Raw genomic sequence first — 27,398 nt, forward strand, 5'->3', positions numbered from 1 at the left:
ATCGAAGGACACTGTTGTGTGGTGGCTGTTGATCTTGGCCTCATGTCTACTGTCTCAGAGCTTCGCTGACTGACAGGCATACAAAGACTCCCCCGGCAGTCAGCCTCGTCACTGCGGGTCTCGCTGGATTCAAATACAAGATGATTGGTTAAATCAGTGGGGCGAGAGAGAGAGGAAAGGAGGGTGGCAGCAATAGCCCTGAGAAGTTGCCAGTGTTCCCATCAGGGTCTCTCTCTCTCCTGGTAACGAGATTTCCATCGCCAAATCCAATTACTGTTTATTGCTTCTGTGAGATTTCTAATTCCATGCCTGCAGATCTTGTAGAGGGGAAAAGCATCGGTGCAGGCACATATAAGAAAAGATAGACCGTTCTTTCCCCAAAGCACCTTCCTCCTGCAATGCATCATACAACAACAGCTTATTTCAAAGTCTCTCCTCTTTAAAAAGCGCCAGAAAAAAATCAATACGTTCATAAGTGGTATCATCACAGACGGCTTTCAGCAGCATTTGATCTTATCTATGTAAAGCTGCTAAACCCGAAACTCAATTAAACCCCACTGAAGAGAATCACAGATCATTTCTGCATACCAAAAAATGACTCGTAACCTTCTCTGAACAAAAACGAGAAAAACCCAACGTCAAGTTTTTTTTACACTATAGTGTGAAACACTTGACATGTAGGATCCTTCAACACCACATTTGGGTGAGATTTCATTAAAGAACTGAAACGCATCTGCTTTTTTCACGTGGTTCAGTGTGCACAGCTCCAGGGACCTTCTGTTTCTTCCAACACAGCACTCAAATCTTAACACATCCTTGAGCAAGACACTCTAAACCTTGTTGTGGATGTGAGGGGCCAATACTGAAGCATACAGCCCTCACACTGAAGGAGAGTGTGAAGAGCACAGGGGCGGAGAGAGCACACACGGCCTGACAAAACAACCTTGAAGAACCGACCGGCTCTGATGGAATACTTCAACTTTGGTTACGCCGATATAATACCCAACTTAAATCTGTGGAATTTGAAAAATAATCTGTTGTGATCCAAGAAAGTGACCTTGGCTGACTATATACATTAAAAAAATTATCCTTCTCACTGCAGAACATCAATACTTGTGTCTATGCCGAAATAACTGAAAGTAAGTTCAGCTTTATACTTTTTAAACTTTTTATATGGCATGATTAAAGGAATAGTTCAGTCCAAAATGATTTTTTAAAAGCTTTTCTGTATGATTTTCAACTTTTGTAGAGCTCAAAAAGGAAATGTTAGGCAGAATGTTCAAACTGCTATTTTTCCATTTAACAAAAGTGAATAGTGACCAAGGGTCCAATGATTTTTTATTGTTTTTTGTTTTTTTTAGTTTTATTCAGTAGGAATTCATTTGATTTGATCAAAAGTCACAGTAAAGGCAATTATAATGTTTCTTTCAATATATTATGGTTCTTTCAAACTTTCTATTCATCAAAGAATCCTGGAAATTTTTAGAGCACCAAATCAGCATATTAAATTGATTTCTAAATGTCATGTAAGCTGAAAATTCAACTTTGCTATCATAGAAATAAATGACATTTTAAAGTATGCTGAAACAGAAACATTATTTTAAATTGTAAAAATATTAAACAATATTACAGTTTTTACTGTAATTTTGATCAAATAAATGCAGTGGTGAACAGGAGATGCATTTCAAAACATACCAAAATGTTTAAAAGCCCAAATGTTTGAATACTGTATATGTACAGCCATGGAAAAATGTTGTGATTGAAAATCAGGGTAATTCCACCAAATATTGATTTTTTAACTCTTCTGAAGTTAAAACATATTAAAAGATAAACTTGGAATTGCGTTTGTCTAAAAATGAACCAAATCCACAGCTGAAAACATGCTCTGAACCACATATATTCCACATATATTTTCCCCTTTCCATAAATCTTGGGTCTATTGCAGCTTGGCAACAGATTTTAATCATGAAGGCATTTTTATAGAATTTTTCTTAACTTTTCTGAAGTTAAAATGTATCAAAAGTTTCATTTGTTGTAATCAGGGTTATTCCAATAAAATATTGATTTCTTCAATTTTGTGAAGTTAAAAGGTATTAAAAGTTAAAACTTGGTATTGTGTCTAAAAATGAACATGGCATCTTTTTGTTATTTTGACCATCTGTCTGTCATTTTATGCAAAAATGCTCTAAATGACAACATTCTCATTTAAAATTTGGAAGAAATGACACCAAGAGTCACATAACAAAACCCATTCTACTTAAACACATAACCACAAATCATAAATCCAAACAAACCGAGAACCCTCAAGTGGTATATTACAAACACTATATTCCACATCTTCCAAAGATATAATACAGCCTTTTGTGATGAGAAAAAAAAATTAATCACTGATCATATTTACTTTTGCAGCAGCTAGCTAATCACAAGTATTTAATATTACACATATTCAAACTTAGTACATTAAAGGAGACATTGAATGCAAATTTTCCTCAATGGCCATGTAAAACAACAACTTTTTACCTAGTCAAAAACAGCTCTGTTCACAGCGACACGTTTCGGTGCATGTCTCTTTAAATGATAACTTCACCCCTCTTCTGTTTTTGTGTATTTGGTGGCGCGTTACCATTAAAAACTAAACTAATCCACTGTGTCCTCAGTAGCTCTCAGGTTGGGAGGAAATAAAGACTCTTATGTTAACTTTTACATCCAAATGCAAAACACCTGCATTGCTTACAAGACATTGTTGTCCCTACAGCTGCTCGAGCGCGGAGAAAATGGCAGACAGCGTACAACTGGCTGAGGGCAGATATATGCAAAATGCTTCAAAATTTAGACTATTTTGGTTTGCAAACACTATGTTAACCAAGCGAATTTTGCATCTGATGTCCCCTTTAAGAAATCTCCTTTTGAGTACTAAACAGTGTTCCCCTGCCATTATATTAGGGGGGCGGCCTGCTTCCCCAACGGCACCTTCCGCCCCCCTTGAAGGTCAAGTAAATTTTATTTTGTATATAGCGTCAAATCACAATATAGAAGTCATTTAACTTTACGTTACTTTACTTATAGAACAGGTATATATCTTGTTATTTTATTAAACAAACTAAATAGCCTTATGTTCTTTATCTTATTTACACGACAGCATGTAATTTCTGTCTCTACATGGTTGCGCGTCTACAATTTCTCCTTTGTGAAAACACGGACGGGATTGCGGAGTCCATTCATAAAAACAGAATTTACTATAGCGTGGAATGCCACGGAATTTGACGATTTTTGGATGGATAAATTAAAAGTTAGTCTGTCACTTAATTCGAATTGCGGTATGGACTAGTGTCTGTCAATACTGAAACACAAAAAGATGGTTTAAATATGAATCCTGCATGTTCGGTTTGCCTCTGTATGTATGAATGGCGGAGACGCGGTTTTGTTTACTACACAAATACTGAGGCGTACGAGTGACGTTCCCAGTAATTTTTGGCCTTTGCGTCTCACATGAACAGATAAACCCAATCTGCAGAGCTGTAGTGAGTGTCTATATTAGTCTTGTATTACTTTTGTACAGTATAATGTAGGTGTTTATATATTCCTATTTCTAGCCAATTTAAATAAAACAATTAAATGATAAAAAGAAAATATTACAACAAGATTAACCACTCAATTGTAGAAAAAAAACACTTAACTATTAACTTTTTAAACTGAATATTCACACAATTTTTCTTCCATGTATTCATTTTAACAGTAAACCTCTGTTTGTTTGCCAAAAATTAAAAGGGTTTAATTTTCATTTGATTAAAAAAAAAAAAAAATGTTTAATGCCTTCATTTAAAATCGAAAATCAAAAAACTTCAAAAAAAAAAAAAAAAAAAGAATTTCTGAAAAAAAGAAAAAGATTGTAGGGCCGTATTGTTTCAAATGTTGAAACAGAGAGTTTTCACTGAAATAAATGTTTTCGTTTTTACACAGAAAGTAGGCTAAAGTACCGGAAGCTGTAAACCTAGGGGAAACACTGCTATATATGACATGGTAAGACAAGAGGGTGAGTAAATAATGACATTATTTTTATTTTTATCCCTTTTCAACTCACACCTACAGTATTGGCAAAGCAGCACAGCATATGATACTTCTCTTTAGGCCAGTAATCTATTCTGTGAGGATTCACATCGTGACAGGGTTCATCACAACGCTACTCTGAGACACATGTGGCACAGCTGCCAACAGCAGAAGGAAACCGCAAAGTTTCACAATCAGCGGAGACTCGAAGCCAAAGGCTTTCTCTGGGGTCACTTGCGAGAGAAGCATTATTATATTTTTATAAAGTCATTTTCATCTTCTTCTCATTATCATAGCTTAAGAATTCTGAATACAGCGTTCGAGTTTCCCTTTTGGTTTTTCTGTACACCATCTGTGCTCAGAACCGCATATATTTTCCCCTTTCGGAATCATGGGTCTGTTGCAGTTTGGCAATGAATTTTGATTACGAATCAAACCGAGCACAATTACGCCACTCGCGTTTGAGCACACAGCATAATTTAAGGCATTTTTTGGCTATTCTGCATTACATACAAACCTGACATTTCCCTTCCTCTGAACATGACCTTTATTCAAATACCATCATCAGAGAGGAATACAGGCCTCTTCTTTTGGTCCGAGAAACAGAGAAACATTATCCTCAAAACGCGAGGTTAATTAAAAAAAACCCCACACGCATCTGTGTTAACCTTTTAAGAGGAACTGCCCCAGTAATCCACAGGAAAAACAAACTCCACTTACGATATCAGCTGAAATTCGTAGTCAGCCTGAATGAAAATCTACATGATCTTCTACAGCACTGCTACATCAGCACTCGCCATCCCTGTTCTTATGAATAAAAGCAAAGGTCAAATAATCTCTCTAGCGGCACTGGAACTTGCTGGTTACACAAGGTGGGTGCTACACTCGCTAAATAACAGCTGTCTTTGCGATTCAAATGTAACACAAAGTAAAAACATCCCAATTCACCTGCTCTCATCGAAAGTACTTTTGCCTCATTTGTTCTACCTTTTTTGTTCAGCATTGTAATATATGTTGCCGGTCGGAGGTAAAATGGCTTGTTGCTATGGCAACTGGGCTCACTTCTCATTCATGACATCGTTCAGCAAATCTTGTTGTATAAAGACGAGCAGAGAAAGAGTTGGGGATGAAGGGAGGAAGGGGGGTTGATATGAAGAGAACGAAACATTCTGCCCTTATGCAAATGCTAACCTAAACACCTTTTTGTGCACTGAGATACATCAACTCCACATGGGAGAAAGGAAATTATATTTTGTGTAAATAAGAACCTCATTAGTATTTGATCGAAGATATCTAAGGAAAAAAAAGGGGGCTGATTTGCAATTCAAAACGTGGCAATTAAAGCAAATTATGATGATTTTGTTCTCAGTGCATACTTGGGGGCAACCTAAGGAAAGTTAATAAAAGAACTCTTTGCAAGTGTTAATACACTAAGTTTATGAAATCAAATTATTTGGATAGCAGCTTAATTACGAACAAGGTCAAAGGTGAAGATGTGCTGATCTCAAACAGAAGGTTTCATGAATTAAACTTTGAAATGAAACTTTCCTCACAGCAGGTTCATCTGGACAAGTTCAAAAGGTGAAGCACTGCTGATCTATGAACATCTCAAAAATCTCCTTAATGCATATTTAAGTACCTCCACCCTGCAGCACTAAAACCTTGGCTTATATCTACGCGTGAGTCACGTGGACGGCGAATGCTAAACATAGAAACGTCATCTATTCTATATCTCCATTGGGAAACATGCTATGGCACGCTAAAACACTGTCAACTCTCTTTATTGTGAGTTATGAGCAACATAGGCTCACTAAATGTGACCCTGGACCACAAAACCAGTCTTAAGTCGCTAGGGTATATTTGTAGCAATAGCCAAAAATACATTGTATGGGTCAAAATTTTTGATTTTTCTTTAATGCCAAAAATCATTAGGAAATTAAGTAAAGATCATGTTCCATGAAGATTTTTTGTAAAATTCCTACTGTAAATGTATCAAAATGTAATTTTTGATTTGTAAAATGCATTCTTAAGAACCTAATTTGGACAACTTTAAAGGTGATTTTCTCAGTATTTTGTTTTTTTTGCACCCTCAGATTCCAGATTTTCAAATAGATGTATCTCGGCCAAATATTGTCCTATCCTAACAAACTATGCATCAATAGAAAGCTTATTTATTGAGCTTTCATATGATGTTTAAATCTCAGTTTTGTAAAATTTTACCTTATGACTGGTTTTGTGGTCCAGGGTCACAAATATAGACTAACTCATCTACAAATGCAGTCAAATGATGCAAACCAGCATTTTATTGATGCTCCTCATGTGCACTTAAAGGAAATGTTCAGCCAAAAATCAAGAGTTGCTGAAAATGTATTCACCCTCAGGCCATTCAAGTTTGTTTTCTCATCTGACCAGATTTGGAAAATGTAGCATAACATCACTTGCTCACTAGTGGATTCTCTGCAGATTGAGAGTCCAAACAGCTGAGAAAAACATCAAAATAATCCACAAGTGATGAAACAAATGTATTTTTCAGGTCTTTTATCTTTTGACATTGTTTCTGGTTCAAATATGAGGCCATTAACAATAATAATGTTTCTTTCAGTGACAAAGTTCATCCCCTGTTGTCCTCTCACATCAAAATCCACTAACATACACTGTTGTTCAGAAGTTTGGGATCAGTATGATTTTTAATGGTTTTCAAAGATGTTGCTTATGCTCATCAAGGCTGCATTTATTTAATAAAAAAAAATAGAAAAAAATTTAATATTGTGAAATATTATTTCAATTTAAAATAACTGAATTCTATGTATATATATTTTAAAAAGTAATTTATTACTGTGATACAAAGCAGAATTTTCAGCATCACATGATCCTTCAGAAGTCATTCTAATATGCTGATTTATTATCAATGTCAAACAGCTTAATATTTTAAGCAGCACACCAGGATTCTTTAACAAATAAAAAGTTGAAGAAAACAGCATTTATTTAAAATCTAAATCTTATGTAACAATATAGACTAGCATCTAAAAGTTTGGGGTCAGTACATTTTTATTCTTTCTTTTTTGAAAGAAATGTATACTTTTATTCATCAAGGATGTGTTAAATTGATAAAAAGTGACAGCAAAGACTTGTAATGTTAGAAAAGATTTATATTTTGAATGAATGCAGTTATTTTTAACCTTTTATTCATCAACAATCTTGAAAAAAGAATCACAGGTTCCAAAAAAGAAAAAAAAAAGAAAAAAAAAGTTAAACAGCACAACTGTTTTCAACATTGTAATGGCTAATTAAAATTAAGCTTTGCATCACAGGAATAAAATATATTTTAAAGCATATTAATATAAAACACCATTATTTTAAACTCTAATAATATTTTTTTAATGTATTTTTGATCGTAAATGCAGCCTTGATGAGCATATAAGAATTCTTAAAAAAAACATTAAAAATCTTTCTGATCCCAAACTTTTGAGCGGCAGTGTATGTGACCCTGGACCACAAAACCAGTCTTTTATGCCAAAAATCATTAGTATATTAAGTAAAGATCATGTTCCATGAAGATATTTTGTACATTTGCGTAAATATATCAAAACTTAATTTTTGATTAGTAATATGCATTGCTAAGAACTTCATTTGGACAACTTTAAAAGTGATTTCCCCCATATTTAGATTTTTTTTGCACCCTTAGGTTCCAGATTTTCAAACAGCTGTATCTCGTGCCAAATATTGTCCTATCCTAACAAACCATACATCAATGGAAAGCTTAAAAAAACTGACTCTTATGATTGGTTTTGTGGTCCAGGGTCACATATGTGACCCTGGACCACAAAACCAGTCATAAGGTTAAATTGTACAAAACTGAGATGTATATATAATATGAAAGCTCAGTAAATAAGCTTTCTATTGATGTATGGTTTATTAGGATAGGACAATATTTGGCCGAGATACATCTATTTGAAAATCTGGAATCTGAGGGTGCAAAAAAATCAAAATCCTGAGAAAATCACCTTTAAAGTTGTCCAAATTAGGTTCTTAACAATGCATATTACTAATCAAAAATTACATTTTGATACATTTACAGTAGGAATTTTACAAAAAATCTTCATGGAACATGATCTTTACTTAATTTCCTAATGATTTTTGGCATAAAAGAAAAATCAATAATTTTGACCCATGCCATGTATTTTTGGCTATTGCTACAAACATACCCCAGCGACTTAAGACTGGTTTTGTGCTCCAGGGTCACATATTTGTTTAGAACTGTTTTTGCTTGTTACTGTTACTAGAGAAAGCAATATTATGGATAGGAGCAATAGTTTGAAGCTTAAAACATTTGAATGATGGATTCGTTACTTATAAAGATGAAGCTTTTTCCTTCACAAGATGTTAATTGTTGGATTTGACTCGTATGGTTTACTTGTTGATTATTGCAACGTTTTTATCAGCTGTTTAGACTGACAGCGCCATTCACTGCAGAGAATCCAAATCTCTTCAGATGAATAAACAAACTCATCTACATCTTGGATGGCCTGAGGGTGAGTACATATTCAGCAGATTTAAATTTTTGGGTGAACTAATCCTTTGATGTCAGTTTGTGTCCGCTGCATTTCTAATGCAGTTTAGAATCATGATACAACAAATCCCTTGTTGTCATTTGCTTCAGTTTCTTTTTTTAACAGCAGAGACTGAAAAATGGACATTTACTTGAGTTCTAACTTAAAATGAGAACGAGAGATTGGAAGCTGTAATAACCAACCATATGCACATACACGCATACCTGCGCACGCAAAATATGAATCGCTTTCATCAGTGTAACCGCTCCAGCGTGCCCCCGGTAATAAGACTTCACACAAGACTTATTTTGTCATAATGCACACTAATATCAACGAGCTCCGTTTGTAAATAAGGTTGTATGCTAACGTTAGCCCACGCGTAGGCCCAAGGACATTGTATCTTTAGATGCTTCATCCGGTGTAATGTAAATTGCATATTTCCAGAGAACGGCCACGCGTCGATGTCAGGCAAGTCTTTGAATTAGCCTGCGGGCCAGTTTGATGACTGCCGAGTGCTGTTTGCTACAGTACCGACATAAATCCATTGCTGCAATGGAGATGAACATATTCTTGTTATGGTACTGTAAATGTGTAAGTGTATCCTAGCACGCTGTCCCTCTCTACAAACAATTCACAGTGTGAAAAAGTGGCCTACTGTCATTTACCTCACAGATTGAAAGAGAAACACGTCAGCAGTGTGTGCGTCTCAGTGTGAAACTGTGTGCATGGAGGTGCAGAAGTGTGTCCTTGAATCTTTACTGTGTGTGGAGGCCTTGATGTTGTATTAGCATGCAAACAGTGTATGTGTGTGTTTGTGTATCTGCATCAGTTGCGATTTCTCCAAGGAGGCCAAATATAACAAATATAACCAAAATATTACAAAATATGTAACTGAATAATGCAGAAACTGTTCATTTCTTGGAAGCAAAAGTCTCCAAACCTGAGCAGGGTTTCAGAAGGCAGCAATGTTTCTTTTGCCTTCTTTGAGATCCCAAAGCGTGTGTGTGAGGTGGGAATGGTGAGACACAAGAGAGCTGGGACTGACTAATTAGCATAGTAATACGATAATGCCCCTCTATCCCATCAGCCATACTGGAGGAAATGGCTTAACAAATTACATGAAAACAATTAAAAATACTGAAAATGTGATTTGTTAATGGTTTTAAATAAGTTCAGCAAGGCTGCATTTATTTGATTCAAAATACTAAACACAATAATGTGAAACAGTAGCACAATTTAAAATAACTCTTTTCTATTTTTAAGATATTTAAAAAGCTAATTTATTCCAGTGATGGATAAGACGCATTTTCAGCAGCCATTTCCTCAGTCTTTACTGTCAATCAGTCGTTGTATCAATCGATCTTCACTGTATTATGTGCTGCTTTAAAAGATAGTTCACCCAAAAATGAAAATTTCCCTATGATTTACTCACCCTCAAGCCATTCTAGGTGTATATGACTTTCTTCTTTCAGACAAATACCACTGGAGTTATATCATCAAATTTTTATAATGGAAGTGAATGGGTGTTGAGATTCAGTAAAGTTCAATAAAGTGCATCCATCTATCATAAAGTGATAGATGGCTCCAGGGGATTAATAAAGGCCTTCTCGATGCATTTGTATAAGAAAAATATCCATATTTAAAACTTTACTACCATAATCTCTAGCTTCCAATAACTGTCGTATATTGTAAACAAAACTCGGTCCTCACGAGACTGGCATATTATCACCAGAGCTTATGCTATGCCTATGTCCTACATCATCTGCTGGAAAGCAACTCTCTCGTGAAAGGGTGTACGGCAGTTAGTGGAGGCTAGAGATTACAGCTTTTAAAGTTTTAAATATAAATATTTTTTCTTACACAAACACATCAATTCACTTCAGGAGGCCTTTATTAACCCCTCAGAGTCGTGTGGAGCACTTTTTATGATGGATGGATGCACTTTATTTTACTTCAGAATCTCAACAGCCATTCACTGCCATTATAAGGCTTGGAAGGGCTAAGACATTTTTTAATATAACTCCGATTATATTTGTCTAAGATAAGAAAGTCATATTCAGTGAGAAAAAAAAATGTATCCCCTGCTGATATGTACATTTGCCCAGTGACAAAGAAATGATCCATCTATAAATTTAATGGTATATATTTAATTTTAAAGTGAGAGACAGAATAACAACAACAACAAAAACATCCAGAAAAATGCATTTCAAAAAAGTTATACATTGATTATACAATCAATCAGATTCCAAACTCTCCACCATGGCCAAGATCAAAGAACTGGATGTCAGAGACAAGATTGTAGACCTACACAAGGCTGGAATGGGCAACAAGACCATCGCCAAGCAGCTTGGTGAGAAGGTGACAACAGTTTGTGTGATTATTCACAATTGGTAGAAACACAAAATACAGTTCATCTCCTTCGTTCTGGGGCTCCATGCAAGATCTCACATTGTGGAGTTTCAATAATCATGAGAATGGTGAGGAATCAGCCCAGAACTACACAGGAGAATCTTGTCAATGATCTCAAGGCAGTTGGGACCATTGTCACAAAGAAAACAATTGGTAACACACTACGCTGTGAAGGACTGAAATCCTGCAGCACCCACAAGGTCCCCCTGCTCAAAGCACATGAACAGGCCCATCTAAAGTTTGCCAATGAACATCTGAATGAATCAGAGGAGAACTGGGTGAAAGTGTTGTGGTCAGATGAGACCAAAAGCAAGCTCTTTGGCATCAACTCGCCGTGTTTAGAGGAGGAGGAATGCTGCCTATGACCCCAAGAACACCATCCCCATCTTCAAACATGGAGGTGGAAACATTATGCTTTGGGGATGTTTTTTTCTGCTATGGGGACAGGACAACTGCACCGCATCAAAAGGATGAGGGAAAGGGCCATGTACCGTCAGGGCCAGGGCATTGAATCCAGCCAGGGCATTGAAAATGGGTTGTGGATGGGTATGACCCAAAACACACGGCCAAGGGACAAAGGAGTGGCTCAAGAAGAAGCACATTAAGGTCCTAGAGTGGCCTAGCCAGTCTCCTGACCTTAATCCCATAGAAAATCTGTGGAGGGAGCTGAAGGTTCCAAACGCCATCCTTGAAACCCTAGTGACTTGGAGAGTTGGACAAAATCCCTCCTGAGATGTGTGCAAACCTGGTGGCCAACTACAAGAGATTCAACTTGCTGAATAGAAATAAATAAAAGACTGACCCCAAATGTTTGAACTGGTATCATATGTAAATTCTACAAAACAGTATGCTCATATAAACATACAGCAACATTACAGTATTATGTTCTTGTTGATAGTGTAATTTACTGTTAAAGGTATAAAAAAGGTGTAAAAATTTCAAAAGGCAAGGGCCTGCTACTGATCTATATATGTATGAGAATGAATGAGACAGACGTTAAATTATCAGAGAGGGAATTACGAGGGCGAACAGTATGGGATTTGAGACCAGAGGGGAAAAGAGGAAGTCATGTGGGGGAAGAGATCTGATAAGTGCGCCCTGCTGAGTTCACTACTGAAGCAGCACTATGTGAGTGTGCAGAAGGGATTGAAGGCGGAGGGCGGCCCTGACTCTGAGATTCCAGACACTGTCAGACTCCGTGAATAGATCAGAACAGAAGCATTATGTGTCATCACACGAGCAGGGTCAGTGGAATTTATTACTTTTATGTCTTCAGTAGAACACAAAAGAAGAAATCTTAAAGAATGTCTTTGTCTACACCAAGAAACTCAGTGGAGAGCAAAACATTCAACCCCAACTGAAAATCTTTCAAAATATTATTTGTAACCTTGGAACTCAAAAACAGTTGTAAGTAGCATGGGTATATTTGTAGCAATAGCCAACAATACATTGTATGGGTCAAATTGATCGATATTTCTTTTATGCCAAAAATCAATAGGATATGTTTAATGAAGACATTCTGTACATATACTAGTGTAATTATATCAAAACTTATTTTTTAATTAGTAATATGCATTGCTTAGAACTTTATTTGGACAACTTTAAAGGTGATTTTCTCAATATTTTGAGATTCCAGATTTTCAAATAGTTGTATCTCAGCCAAATGTTGTCCTATCCTAACAAACTATACATCATGTAACGCTTTTTTATACCCTTATGCCTGGTTTTGTGGTCCAGGGTCACATTTTGTATTAATATTGCTAATAGGTGTCTTCTGAACAAAGATCTTAGTAACTGGAATGATTAAAATCCTTGTATGCCCTTGTGTAAAATCAGCCAATCAGAATAGTGCTTGCCAAAACGATAAAATGCTTTTCAGTTTTGTTGGCAAAACTAGTTGATGGAATGCATTTGTAAAAGTATTCACATAAAGCAGTCAATTCCCCACTTTTTATAGGCAATCCAGCTTCAAATGTCTTTGATCAAACTAGAAATGTACATATCAAACTGCTCACCAAGAGTAATGTTTTATATTTTAACAAGCCATCCTTTACAGACATGGGTTTTCAAATTAATTATTTACAGGAAAAAAATATTTACTTAAAAGTCACCCCTGAGATTTTAAGCTAATCTTGCAACTATTGTCATGTTTACATTTTTTTGTCATTTAATAGTGACATGACATGCAAGTAAACACAAAATATTTCACATTTAACTTTTTATTTTACATTCAAATACTTTTATTTCAAAATGATATTTTTTTTAGATTATTTATTTTAATTGTACAATTTTACGATTTATTTAATTATTTGTTTTTCATAAACTCACGAACCCCCTGCAGCTCCCCCATGAATCCCAGTTGGGAAACCACATTAAAATGGTGTAGGAGTATGTACTTTAACATTGAAAAAAAAAAACAAAAAAAAACTAAGTACTTAGTTTGCTTAAAAACAAAAGTAGCGCAGGCATATTCAACACATTAAAGCCAGAGTGAGCAAGTAACGTAGAACAAAATCCCAGAAGCAGCCGGAGGTAAAAGGCTTCATCTCAGCACTACATGGAAAGTATGATCAATAGAGAGATTTTCACAATGCTGTTGAAACATTGCAGAGATATGATGACACACTTACAGCACGAATGCAATTCAAACACGCTACAACAAGTTCTTGGGGGTAAAATGGGGGGCTGAGGGTCACCTGTCATCCCACGGGTGCTCGGTGCCTCTATTTTACATTGGACACCAACCTACGTATTTACTTGTGATAAGAAAACAGTTCATTTCAAATGAGAAAACAAACTCTGTGAAACCTTGTTTATGAAATGGAATATTTCCTGAACTGATTTAAGGTCTGCAAGAAACAAAAAAACAATAACAAGGCTTTGGAAATGAGAAACAATGAGTATTTTTCACAGCAAACATCTCTTCACACTTTCAGGAGCCAAATTTGGTTTATGTCTTCTATCAGGAATTCGGAGGAATTAGATTTTTATAATGTGGATCTGGGAGCTTTATGTGCAAATGCTTTTACCACGGCTGGGAAACTAAACAATGTTGGACTGCAGCAGTAAAAGAGGCTTGTATTTCTCCCCTAGCCTGGGAGCTAAAGATAGTGCTAAAAACAATATCATTAAAGACACTTAATTCCCATTAAAGTAAACTCTGGAATCCCTTTAATTAAAGATGAATCGTTATACAGCGTGCTATATAACATCCCCTAAACATAAAGCTGAAGCAACTTGCAGCACTGCAGAGGTGTAACCTTATATGTCATCTAAGTTAGGATGACTTTTACAACAGGGTGTTAAGTGCCATAAGCACAGAAAAAATGTTAAGGGGGCTCGTTAAACTTGAAGTACGTAGGCTGTGTAGTGAAAAATGAGGTCATAGAAACATTAGGGCTGTTCATAACTATGGCTGCATGCTGGCCTTTACTGCTGCTGTGAGACCAGTGCTCTTGTGGCTTTAATAATCCTTAAGGACCCATTCGCATATCAGAGTAAAAGACAGAATTTCTACACACAGTCTGTGAATATGCAGAAATCTTTATGGGGTTGTATGTCTATCCCAGCCAGACCGCAACCAAAAATGCATCTCATCTACCATGTTCAAGGCCTAGAAATGTAGTAAGAACATCGTTAAAATAGTCCCTGTGACTTTTGTGGTTCAACCATACAGTAATGTTATGAAGGTACAAAAATACTTTTTGTGTGCAAAGAAAATAAAAATAATGACTTTGTTCAACTATTTCTTCTCTTCTGTGTCAGTCGTCGATGCTTGTTCAGGAGAACGCCGGCGTCAGCCACAACTGTGGTTGTGGAGCAGAAATTGTTGAATAAAGTCGTTATTTTTGTTTCTTTGTGCAGAAAAGGTATTTTAGTAGCTTCATAACATTATGGTTGAACCACTGACGTCAATATAACATCAGGTTGATGTTGGACCCCAACATAGGATAGACATTGCATTTTGTTTGAGAATGAAAATCAGGTTGATGTTAGGATTTGACGTCAATTTGACGTTGACCTAACGTTGGACTTTGGTTACACAACCTAAAAACAACTAAATATCACTGTCACTAACAAATATTTTGGTAATCTGTCGATTATTCTGATGATTAATCGAGTAATTGGATAATTATAAAACATTTTTTAATTAATAAAATAGACCTAAGTGAACAATAGCCTTTAAAATGACTAAAAATACATACAGTATATAAGATCAATGAGGCGATAATAATTAGTTTCAAAAGCAAACAATCAAATAGTTTTATAGAACAAAACTGTTAAAATACATAATGTATTATAAACAATAGATATAATGTATATTACTCATTATAACAAATGACTGCAGATGGACACCAATGGCCTGACGATTGTTTTTAAACTTTACTGCACAATCTAATCCTTGTTTAAAATTGACTAAACAACATTTAATTCAAATTTCCAGTTAATCTTTAATATTTGGCCATTTCTTTGTGATAGAAAAGCTACAGCCACTGTAATTTTTTAAATATGTGGATGTCAAAACTCTGAATGAGTTTATTTTGAAATTGTGATGAACAGTTAGCATATTGAGAAAGATATTGATGTATTCTTCTGTTTTAGCGTAGGTTTAAAATTATTTACCTTACAAATCTGATGAAATAGCGCATGTTGCATTCCCAGATGAACATTATAATAAACCCAAACTCACAACAAAATGCAGAGATTGAGTCTGAGATGCTTCATGTAAATGATAACAGTTTGTGTAGCAGCATTTACTGTCAACGGAGCTGCTCTGACGTATATATATATATAACCTACACGCATAGAAATAATTAAAGCATATACTGTATATTAAACCTGCATTGCATATATTTATTTAATTGAATTGTAGTGTTTGTGAATTCTTCACTTCGAGGACAAACATCTACAGATAATTTACTCACGCCCTTACTCACCCTCCAAGATGTTCATGTATTTCTTTCTTCAGTCGTAATGAAATTATGCTTTTTGAGGAAAACATTTTATATAGTGGACTTCTATGGTGCCCCCGAGTTTAAACTTCCAAAAGAACAGAAGAAGGGTATTATCTAGCAAAACAATTGGTTATTCTCTAAAAAAAATGACAATTTATATACTTTTTAACCTCAAATGTGTGAACTCTGTGTATTCCGGTTCATGACAATTAGGGTAGGTCGAAAAACTCCCATCTTCTTTTCTTCTCCAACTTCAAAATCATCCTACATCACTGTTTTACCCTTTTTTCGTAAAGGACGTTCACTTTGTAAACACTGGGTCGGTACTTCTGCAGTGATTTAGGGCGATTCCGAAGTTGGAGGAGAAAATCAGATGGGAGTTTCTCGACATACCCCAACTGTCTTGAACCGAAATACACAGAGTTCACATAGAGCTAGACAAGATGAGCATTTAAGGTTAAAATATAAATTGTTTTTTAGAAAATAACTGAGCGTTTCACTAGATAAGACCCCTTTTTTCCTTGGCTGGGATCGTTTAGAGCCCTTTGAAGCTGCATTGAAAACTGCTTTTTGGAAGTTTAAACTCAGGGGCACCATAGAAGTCCACTATATGGAGAGATTTCCTGAAATGTTTTTCTCAACAAACATAATTTCTTTATGACTGAAAAAAGAAAGACATGAACATCTTGGATGACAACAGGGTGAGTAAATTATCTGTAAATTTTTATTTTGGAAGTTAACTTCTCCTTTAATAGGAGGATATGCTTTATTATGATTTTTAAACAAGTTTAATATGTGGAATGCACCACTTCTGGTATTTTGGCAATTACTCGATACAGGCAAAATGCAATTTGAGATTTTTTTAAATCAAGTACTCAAATCAAATTGAGGAATCATTGCAGCCTTAGCTGACATTAGATGTTGACTTGACAATTTTGGTCACCCGATGTCGCAGCCGAAACTTCAAAGTCTTATGACTTGCCTGCTAGGTCCTTTCTGGGCATTGAACATGTCAGTTGTGTTGCTGTCTATGCATGGTCAGAAAGCTCTCAGATTAAATAACCCCCCCCCCCCCCCCCCTTCATTTGTGTTCTGAAGATGAATGGTCTTATGGGTTTTAAACAACATGACGGTGAGTAATTAATGATTAATGATAATGCATTTTTGTTTTTTGGGTGAACTATCTCTTTAAAAAACAGGAAAACATCCTTAAAAAGTATTTTGAAGCAATAATGCGTATTTGTTGTGCTTTATCAAAATACAGTAAAACACTAACATAGTAGATAAGAAATTGTCTCCTTGAAATCAGATCACAAGTGACCACAGAATATCTTTATACCAGGTTTAAACAGATTCTTACTGAATCTCTACCTTTGGCATATATTTTTCTCCACTATAATTTTGAACAGAACGAAAGGAAATAACAAGCAATCAGTCTGAAAGCCTGTTATCCACCAAGCAACGCACATTGAAGAATCCCAGTCGCAGGTTACACCGTTCAACATTTTTTACTAGAAATTACATAAAAAGAAAAAAGATATTTAAAATCATCATTTTTATCACTCTGTCCGCGTTCACAGCCTCAAAGAGTGTTAATATAGTACGTGAAGGCTATAAAAAGCAAGGGTAAGCAATCTCATTCCTAGGGGATCCATAAACACGCCAGACCCCCGCAGTGAAATTGCCCGTCCCAGGGTTAGGCACTGAAGCGCTGCCTAATATGCTTGGCTGGCAGCGTCTCCGTTAGCTTGCGCGCACTCCAAACCCTCTCATTTAGGATTGTCAGGCTAAGACTTCCCCTGCCCGTCGCGTCCTGGAAATGTCACTAGCCAAAGCGGCGATGAGCTCACAGAGCGCTGCACGGCGCTCGCGTCGACAGGTGACCAGGCGAGACAACATGATGGATGAGCACGTAGGGGAAAAGCGGCATGTTAAACAGAACAAATAAACTGCAGAACAACAGTTGGCGAACAAAAAAGGATGCGCAGGGGCCGTGTAGAGAGAGAATATAAGGAATTAGCAAAGAGGCCAGACTCCTCCATCATGATCAGAACAGATGAGTCAATCACCACCCACTGCAGGCACAAAACACAGCTCCACACTCACACGTGTACACAGACACACGAAAGCACAGAACGGACGCCCCCGCAATCGCTTCACACAGCTAACCTCTGTTCGCGAGGGTCCCATCCTTGATTTCTCCTGTAAAGCTTATCTTATTACAGCAGCTTTGTCCCACCGGACACAGCTGTTAATTAGTTTTCTGCCCCTTCTCTTGTTTTTGACTCTCTCTCTCTCGCTTTGCAGTGCCAGGTGTGCTTTCAGTTGGGAAGTCATCAAGGATAGTACAAGGCGTCCTCTCTATAGTGCAAATGACACGCATGCTGTTATTTCTCTTTTAAAGTTAATGAATTAAATGCTTTCTGCTGATAAAGGTAAATATGAAATGTGACAGATGCTGGGAAATAATGATCATCTGAATTCAAATGGATAGAGCCTTTTGCTTTCTAGCCTGTGATGTGCGTCTTTTGAAAAAAGTCAGCTGTTTGCTACATGCCTCAAATTATTTATTAGCAAAACTAATGGAGGACATCAATGGCTACACTACATGGACTTTATGGGAGGCATGGATTTTTATTATTTTTTGATTCTTCAGTCTATCCACTAGATCATTACACTCCAGTGGACACATGCAGATGGGTAGTTGGCTTGCTGCGGTGTGACATGCTATTTTGCATCTACAACCGCTTTAAACACCATTTTGCTGATTCTTTTATAATCATTACACATGTAGCCTTTATGACCCAAAATAAATAGAGAGAATGAAATACATTTGTACTTTGAAAAAGTAATTTATAGGACTTGTGAAGACAAAAGTGATTTAAAAAAACAAATAATGAACAGTTACAGAACCTAAAATACACTACCATTCAAAAGTGTGGGGTCAGTTAAATTGATCAGTTAAGACATTGCTAAAAGAATCCTGTAAAAAGTGTAAATGAAAATGGTCATTAATTACTCATCTTCATGTCGTTCCAAACCCGTAAGACCTTTGTTCATCTTCTAAACACAAATTAAGATATTTTTGATGAAATCTGAGAGCTTTCTGACACTGCATAGACAGCAATGAAACTAAAACATTCAAGGCCCAGAAAGGTAGTAAGAACATTAATAAAACAGTCCATGTGACATTAGTGGTTCAACCTTAAAAGGTTAGTTTACCCAAAAATGAAAATTAGCCATTAATTTACTCACCCTCCAGGCATTCTAGGTGTATATGACTTCCTTCTTATGAAAAATGATCCAGGCATTTCCAAGCTTTAGAATTGCATGGGCAGGTGTTTCTCTTCACCATTCCAAAATAAGTCCAATAAAGTGCTTCTATCCATAATAAAAGTGCCTCACAATGCTCCGGGGGGTGAATAAAGACTGGTTTTCCTAAAGTAAGGAAACTTAGCTTCCTTTGCTCCTGTAAACAAACGTTGGTAACGCGGATGTCCTACATCATCCATCTGGAGCTGCTTCTGTGTACGACTAGTTGGCCAAGCTAGATTAAAGTGGTTATTATGTTTAAAATATGGATATTTTTCTCACAAAAATGCACCGATTTGGACTTTTTTCACACCCAGGAGCCACGTGAGGCACTTTATTGGACTTGTTTTGGATTGATGAAGAGAAACACCTGCCCATGCAATTCTAAATATAACTCCGATTGAATTTGTCTAAAAGAACGGAAGTCATATATACCTAGGATGCCTGAAGGGTGAGTAAATCATGGGCTCATTTTCATTTTTGGGTGAACTAACCCTTTAATTTTATGAAGCTATGAGAATGCTTTTTGTGCGCAAAGATAACAAAAATAACAAATAAAAAATATCTTCATTTATGTTCAGAAGATGAACAAAGGTCTTGCAGGTTTGGTAATCAATGACAGAATTACATTTTTGTGTGAACTATCACTTTAAGCAGTAGCACAACTGTTTTCAACATTAACAATAATAATAAAAGTTACTTGAGCACTAAATCAGCATAGAAATGTTTTCTCAAGATCATGTGACACTAAAAACTGTGATGTAATGGCTGCTAAAAAGGCAACACAGGAATAAATAATATAAAAAAATACTAAAATAGAAAACGGTTACTTTAAATTGCAATAATATGTGACCCTGGACTACAAAACCAGTCATAACCAGTCAATAAATAAACTTTCCATTAATGTATGGTTTGTTAGGATAGGACAATATTTGGCCGAGATACAATTTTTTTTTTTGAAAATCTGAAATCTAAGTGTGCGAAAAAATTGAAATATTGTGAAAATCGCCTTTAAAGTTGTCTAAATGAGGTTCTTAGCAATGCATATTACTAATTAAATTAAGTTTTAATAAATTTTAATTTAATTTACAGTAGGAAATTTACAAAATATCTTCATAGAACATGATCTTTACCTAATATCTTAATGATTTTTGGCATAAAAGAAAAATCAATAATTTTGACCCATACAATGTATTTTTTGCTATTGCTACAAACATACCCGTGCTACTTAAGACAGGTTTTGTGGTCCAGGGTCACATATTTTATGCCTCGTTCAACATAAGAATCTTCTTTCAAAACCATGAAAAAATGTTACCAACCCCAACTGTTGATATAGACTACAGCCCCAAAGATCTAGGGGAAAAAAAAAAATATATCACACCAAAAAGTACCATAAAAGCAGTTATATGGCCTCAGAAGACTTGCAATTTAGACCACACGTTTAAAAAATAGCATGAAATATTTTCATTGTGTCTTTCTGGTCAGTAACTGTTGATGTACAAAAAGAGAGCTCCAAGCAATTTCTATTTTTGAGTTCCTGGAAAAACTGACAGTATTCGGGTTGGTAATAACACTAGAGAACATGATGACCACAAGTTTTTGGAACAATCCACCTTATTCTTCAACACGGAAGCAAGCCTATGGGCAATTCCTGTTCATTAGCTGCTATAGGGAAATAAAGAGAAGAATAACAACGTGCAGAAAACGGTAAAACTCTTTGCACTACAAACCAGTGTGTTCATAATTAAGATAACACATTAAAATAATATGGGAAAACACACCAATTTGCAATATCAAGGAGCAAAATTAGTTTTGTACAGTTAAAAATAGCTGGACCTGGATGAGACCAGAAGCCAGACCCAAAACATTTACAAATGGCTGCGCCAACTCCTACAGGAAAAATAAGGTGGATACCTTTAACCTAAAATGATATCATTAAAAATAGGTTCATGGACATCTCTTGCATCAACTGCCCAGAAACCGATATTGCTCATGCGCAACCCAAAATTCATCTCAAGCTCAGCAATCCCTTGAGCATTAAAAGCAGAGTGTTAAGACTAGTAAACACTACTAATAATGCAATCCCGGAATACAGGCAAGGCAGAGACCTTGATGGAAACAGCAAAAAGCCTGAGAGAATGAGAGGGAGAGACAAACATAATGGAAGGAAAGGATACAGTGAAAACAACAACAACAACAACAACAACAGTAGCATGGCAAGGCAAAACGTGCTACATGTACTTTGCATTGACTTTGAGCACCAGTAGGCAGCCACTAGCAAAGGCGAATCTGACAAGGAATAAATCACCCCACATGATGTCATTATAAATGGCCGTGGACGCTGCCATTCCAGCTGAGCAGAGGAAGTGTGAAGGAGAGGGTGACAGAACAGTGCGATGATGACTTGTAATTGACAACCGCACTGCTCTGCGTGACCACACGCGCCGAGGCAGAACAGTACAGCGCATCGGAGAGCGCTAAAGCTCTTGGTCAAATATTAGCCCGACTCAATAAACAGAACATATCTGTTTCACCGACATGAACAACGTCAACAGTAACCATAAACATCTCTCATGAATCCTAATAATGTTCCTTGACTTATCCTACATGTGTAGGATGTTGACAGTTGAACTTGTTCTAACTCAATACTAATTTAGCACTGCCTTCATAAGCAATTGTGCACACCATTCTGCACACAGGCATGGACGCTAGACAAAAACAATAGAGATATGAACAGTCTATAAACAATTACATATTGCGACAAGCACAGCCCTTCTCCCATAGTCTTTTTCACAGACGAGACAGTGCATTTAATTTGCATTGATTGTGGCTGTTAAAATAAAACACACTTTTATATATATAAAAAAAAAATCTTCAGAAATTATATTCACCTACTAACTTATTCAAGAAATACAAATAAATACCTTAAAAATGCAATTTAAACAATCCGCTGGAACGCCACTCTCTCGTGAACGTGTACGACAGTTAAAGGAAGCTAGAGATTACGGTTTATAAAGTTTTAAAACTATATATTTTTCTAAAACAAATGCTTCGATTTGCTTGAGAAAGCCTTTATTAACCCCTCTGAGCCATGTGGAACACTTTTTATGATGGATGGATGCACTTTATTTTGCTTCTAAATCTCAACACCTATTTACTGCCATTATAAAGCTTGGAAGAGCCAGGACATCTTTTAAAGGGATAGTTCATCCAAAAATAAAAATGTGATGTTTATCTGCTTACCCCCAAGGCATCCAAGATGTAGGTGACTTTTTTTATTCAGTAGAACACAAACAAAGATTTTTTTTAAAGATATATTTTTGGCATTTTTTGCCTTTATTGAGATAGGACAGATCAGAAGTGACAGGAAACAAAGTGGGAGAGAGACGGGGGGCGGGATCGGGAAAGGTCCTTGAGTCGGGATTCGGAGCGCAATGGCGCTGTATGTCGGCGCGCAGCCCACAAGGCTATCGGCGCCGACCAAACAAAGATTTTTTAACTCAGACCATTGCAGTCTGTCATATAATGGCAGTCAATAGTTACCAAATTTTAAGAGTAAAAAACACATACACAGACAAAACAAAATTAAACCCTGTGGCTCATGACGATACATTGAGGTCTTAAGACACATAACGATTGTTCTGTGCAGGAAACTGAACAGTATTTATATCATTATTTACTTCTGATCCACTGGAACGTTCATCAATATGGAGCGCGTTCACGTGACGCGTCACGCTCTGGCAATGTAGTCGGTGAAAAGTCAACACTCCCAGATGAGTTTGCACAAGGAAACATAATCTTTTAGTTTTGAATCGGTTGCCAGAATCAGGATAAGCAAAGTAATTTCCATTTTGAGAGGCCAATATGCTCTGTAAACAATGAATGATGTGTACGCACAAGGTAAAAAATGGCGTTTTTTGCACAGACTCATCGTTTTGTGTCTTAAGACCTCAATGTATCGTCATGAGCTGCCGGGTTTAATTTGGTTTTGTCTGTGTATGCTTCTTAAAGATTTGGCAACCATTGACTGCCATTATATGACTGATAGACTGCAACAGTTTGAGTTAAAAATCTTTGTTTGTGTTCTACTGAAGAAACAAAGTTACCTACATCTTGGATGCCCTGGGGGTAAGCAGATAAACATCAAATTTTCATTTTTGCGTGAACTATCCCTTTAATATACCTCCGACTGCATTCGTCTGAAAGAAGAAAGTCATATACAACTAGGATGGCTTGAGGGTGAGTAAATCATGGGGTAATATTTTAATTTTTAAGTATCCCTTTAAATGATCAGATAATTTCAACCAAAACATACATCTGGTATGAATTTCGCAACATGCCACTGATAAAACAAAAAGAAGAGAAGAAACTTCTTTCTAGGTGACTACTTGACATCATCTTTAAGTAAACGTCCTGACTCACTCACCTGCTTGATACCAAGTCGATAAGCCATGATACGGTCGACCGCATTGGGATTCATTTGAGTCCACTGGAGTTTGAAGCCGTAGACACGAGGTTTGCTCTGCCACAGAGCGCTGTAGGTGTCATAGTAGAACTCGGGTGCATAGGCTTTACCTGAAACAAAACAAATACACAATGGCTTATTACTGTTTACTATTTTATTTCAGTCACCGTCACATTTAAATTTTAGAATGTTAAACAAATAAATTCAGACAGATGTTCAGATGCGAAGATTTCTGTAGCGTGTGTTCGCTATGTGCTGCAGATGTAAAATAATTTATTCCTCATTGCCTCTGGCTTGGAGCCTGATACTTAATCAAAAATAAATTTATAAATCATTTGGGCATAAAGTAAACTAGAGGGTTTTGTTTTATAAGGTGATCATAAAAGGATAGGTTAGAAAAAAAATGAAAATTCTGTCATTAATTACTCATCCTCATGTCGTTCCAAACCCTTAAGACCTTCATTCATCTTTGGAACACAAATTAAAATATTTTAATGAAATTTGAGAGCTTTCTGACCCTGCATAGACAGCAACAGACCTTCCACATTGTGGTACTTTCACAAGCGTGTCAAAGACTGACACGGAATATAAGAAATTGTTGAATAAAGTCGTTATTTTTGTTTTCTTAGTGCATCTCGTAGCTTCAAAAAATTAAGGTTGAAGCATTTGTGTTCCGAAGATGAACCAAGGTCTTACAGCTTTGGAATAAAATGAGGGTGAGTAATTAATGACAGAATTTTCATTTTTGGGTAACCTATTCCTTTAAGAACATTTTAAAAATGACATGAAAAGGTATTTATCTATTATGCTGTATATATTTAGAGATGATTAAAAACAAACAGTCTGCTGTTTAGACCGGCAGGTCAAACGTCTGGTACACTGAAGTGATGCTAGAGGATACTGTGGATGCATTTACAAACCATTGCTGACGGAAAACAGGTAAAAAGGATGAATGCTCTCCATCAGAGGTTCAAAGGAGACAGACACAAAGCAAAACCATTAGGAGAGCTCATCTCTCTATCTGCTGAAAGCTGACAAGCCCATGAAAGAATATATGAAAACGAGAAAGAAAAAAAAAAACTGTTTTGCGTCAAGGCCTGTCTGCTTCTCACCAAGCTAAAAAAAACCCCACTTGCCCAATCAAAGCAAAAAAGAACAAATACATTATTTGTAGAGAACACATGCATTCAATATAAGCTCATCAAATGAAAAGAAACTCTATTTTATGTCTAAAATAGCTGTTGTTAAAGTAGATTTCAAAGGCAGCACAAAATATGCAAACAAAAAGATAATAATAATAACAACAATTTGGTTAAGTGGTTGAAAGGTTATGTGACCGATTTCTAGAGCATGCTATTATAAAGATAATTTTCTTGTTTTCACGGTTCTACGGCTTCTTATTTCTGCCAGACAGGCCACTTCGTCCAGAAGCTCACCTCTTGTCCAAGTAGGTAGAAAGGTCTTGAAGGGTTATATTGAGAAAAGCGAGGAAACGTGGCGGTAGGGAAAATTTGCTGATGTCTGCAGGTCAGGGATAAGGGCTGTCACCAGCACTTATTTTATCCCCAGCTTATTAAGAGGGAAAAATCTAGAGCCAATGCTAATGGGTCTATTGAGTTTACTCTGCTTAAGGCTTAGGGATAAATTTGACTCCTTTGGGAATCAATGCTTGAGTGAAGGTGCAGAGAAAAAGCAGGAGCATCACAAACACACGGCTCTTAAAACAGCCTAAGATGGAGAAAGACAGAACTGCATGGATCAGCTGTCACTTAGCAGAAAGGCAAAAGAAACCCAGAGGCTCCTGCAGCCAAGATTTCTAAGAGTCCACTATGCTCTATAATGGAAATGTACACATGCGTTAAAGTGCAAATCTTTGATCCATCAGATTGGGAGTTCTATCAGTACTAAAATTCTGCATTAAACTAATCTCAAAGTGCTTCAGTATCTAAACAGATACTAAAACGATACATTATGCAACTAATAAACAGCCTCAGACAACTGAAGACATAAAAATTGTATCAAAATAAAATTCATTTGACATCACTAACTTTTTAATAACCATTTATACCCTCAATGCTTCTTAAAACGAACACTAGCCACCACTAATCCTTGATATATGGGTGTTCATCTGTGTGTATATAGACACTGTTGTGTAGGTTTGTGCTTCAAAGACCACACAGGAGACCTGTGGGATGTGAATATTTGTGAAACTGAAGCTGGTTCCTGGTGTTTGTCAAACACATAACAGCACTGTCACGACAAAGAACCTGTGCTCATACTAAATCTCAGCACATGAATACTTTATATTTCCCTCCGCAATGTGCAGCCATCAGCCAGTGGGGAGTCCTTACTAACCCATCAACCATTGGATGATCATTCCCACATCTCAGGCACCCTGAAGCAAACCAACTCAGATTTTTTTAACCAAGTGACCTTGAATACATCTTCCAAACAATAAATAAAAACACTGTGTGTACTCATTTTGCTGTTTGTTGAACCCTGTCTTGTACAAATGTGTGTACAAAGTTACGCTAACACATCAATGTAGATAAAAATTTTAAATGGATCAAAGATTAATAAGGTTATGTGAATCTCCTGACAGCCTTGCTCTTGTTTTTACTGAATAAAAAGATACATTATTATTCAAAAGTGTGGGGGTTCTTTTGAACATTCTGTTTATCAAAGGATCTTGAATAAAGGATCATTATTTCCATAAAAATGTAAAAACCTGGTTAGCTTTCAGTAGAGCATTTCGCAGCATGCTTTCAGAGTTCCTCTGAAACCCTCCACCTTCCCCAGCTCCACCTGTATAGATCTGCTCTGGGTTATTATATACAGCTGTGGTCAAAAGTTTACATACACCTTGCAGAATCTGAAAATGTTAATTATTTTACCAAATTTAGAAGGATCATACAAAATGCATGTTATTTTTTATTTAGTACTGACCTGAATAAGATATTTCACATAAAATCGAAAAAACATTGAATTTATAAAAATGACTCTGTTCAAAAGTTTACATACACTTGATTTGTAATACCTGAATGATCCATAGCTGTGTTTTTGATAGTTGTTCATGAGTTCCTTGTTTGTCCTGAACAGTTAAACCATTTGCTGTTCTTCATAAAAATCCTTCAGGTCCCACAAATTATTTGGCTTTTCAGTATTTTTGTGAATTTGAACCCTTTCTAACAATGACTATAGGATTTTGAGATCCATCTTTTTACACTGAGTACAACGGAGGGACTCATATGCAACTATTACAGAAAGTTCAAATGCTCAATGATGCTTCAGAAGGACAAACAATGCATTAAGAGACGGATGCATTATGATTCTTTTTGAAATTTGAAGATCAGGGTAAATTTAAACATTTTGTCTTCTGGGAAACATGTAAGTATTTTCTGTAGCTTCTGAAGAAAAAACAGATATTTAGGCAAAATAAGAAAAATGTACACATCTTCATTCTGTTCAAAAGTTTACACCCCTGGCTCTTATTGCATCGTTTTTTTTTTCTTTTGAAGCATCAGTGAGCGTTTGAACTAGGGGTGGGAATCTTCAGGCACTTCACGATCCGATCCGATTCCGATTCCAAAACGATTCTTGATCTATATATTTTTTCCCAATTAATTCTTCTGCTGTGCAAATACAACTTTACAATTTTAA

The 27,398-nt window shown here is 36.2% G+C and overlaps 1 protein-coding gene across 2 annotated transcripts in view; it reads right to left on the bottom strand.

Annotated features, from left to right (window-relative positions):
• mdga2a (MAM domain containing glycosylphosphatidylinositol anchor 2a) overlaps window positions 1-27,398 on the bottom strand; it is a 388,587-nt gene that overhangs the window by 35,803 nt on the left and 325,386 nt on the right. For both annotated transcript variants that reach the window (XM_073827152.1, XM_073827153.1), the window contains exon 10: window positions 23,700-23,848. In XM_073827152.1, the coding sequence (XP_073683253.1) occupies window positions 23,700-23,848 (149 nt within the window). The remainder of the gene's footprint in view (window positions 1-23,699; window positions 23,849-27,398) is intronic.

This window comes from Garra rufa, chromosome 21, assembly GCF_049309525.1.
Source record: "Garra rufa chromosome 21, GarRuf1.0, whole genome shotgun sequence".
NCBI classification, from domain to species: domain Eukaryota; kingdom Metazoa; phylum Chordata; class Actinopteri; order Cypriniformes; family Cyprinidae; genus Garra; species Garra rufa.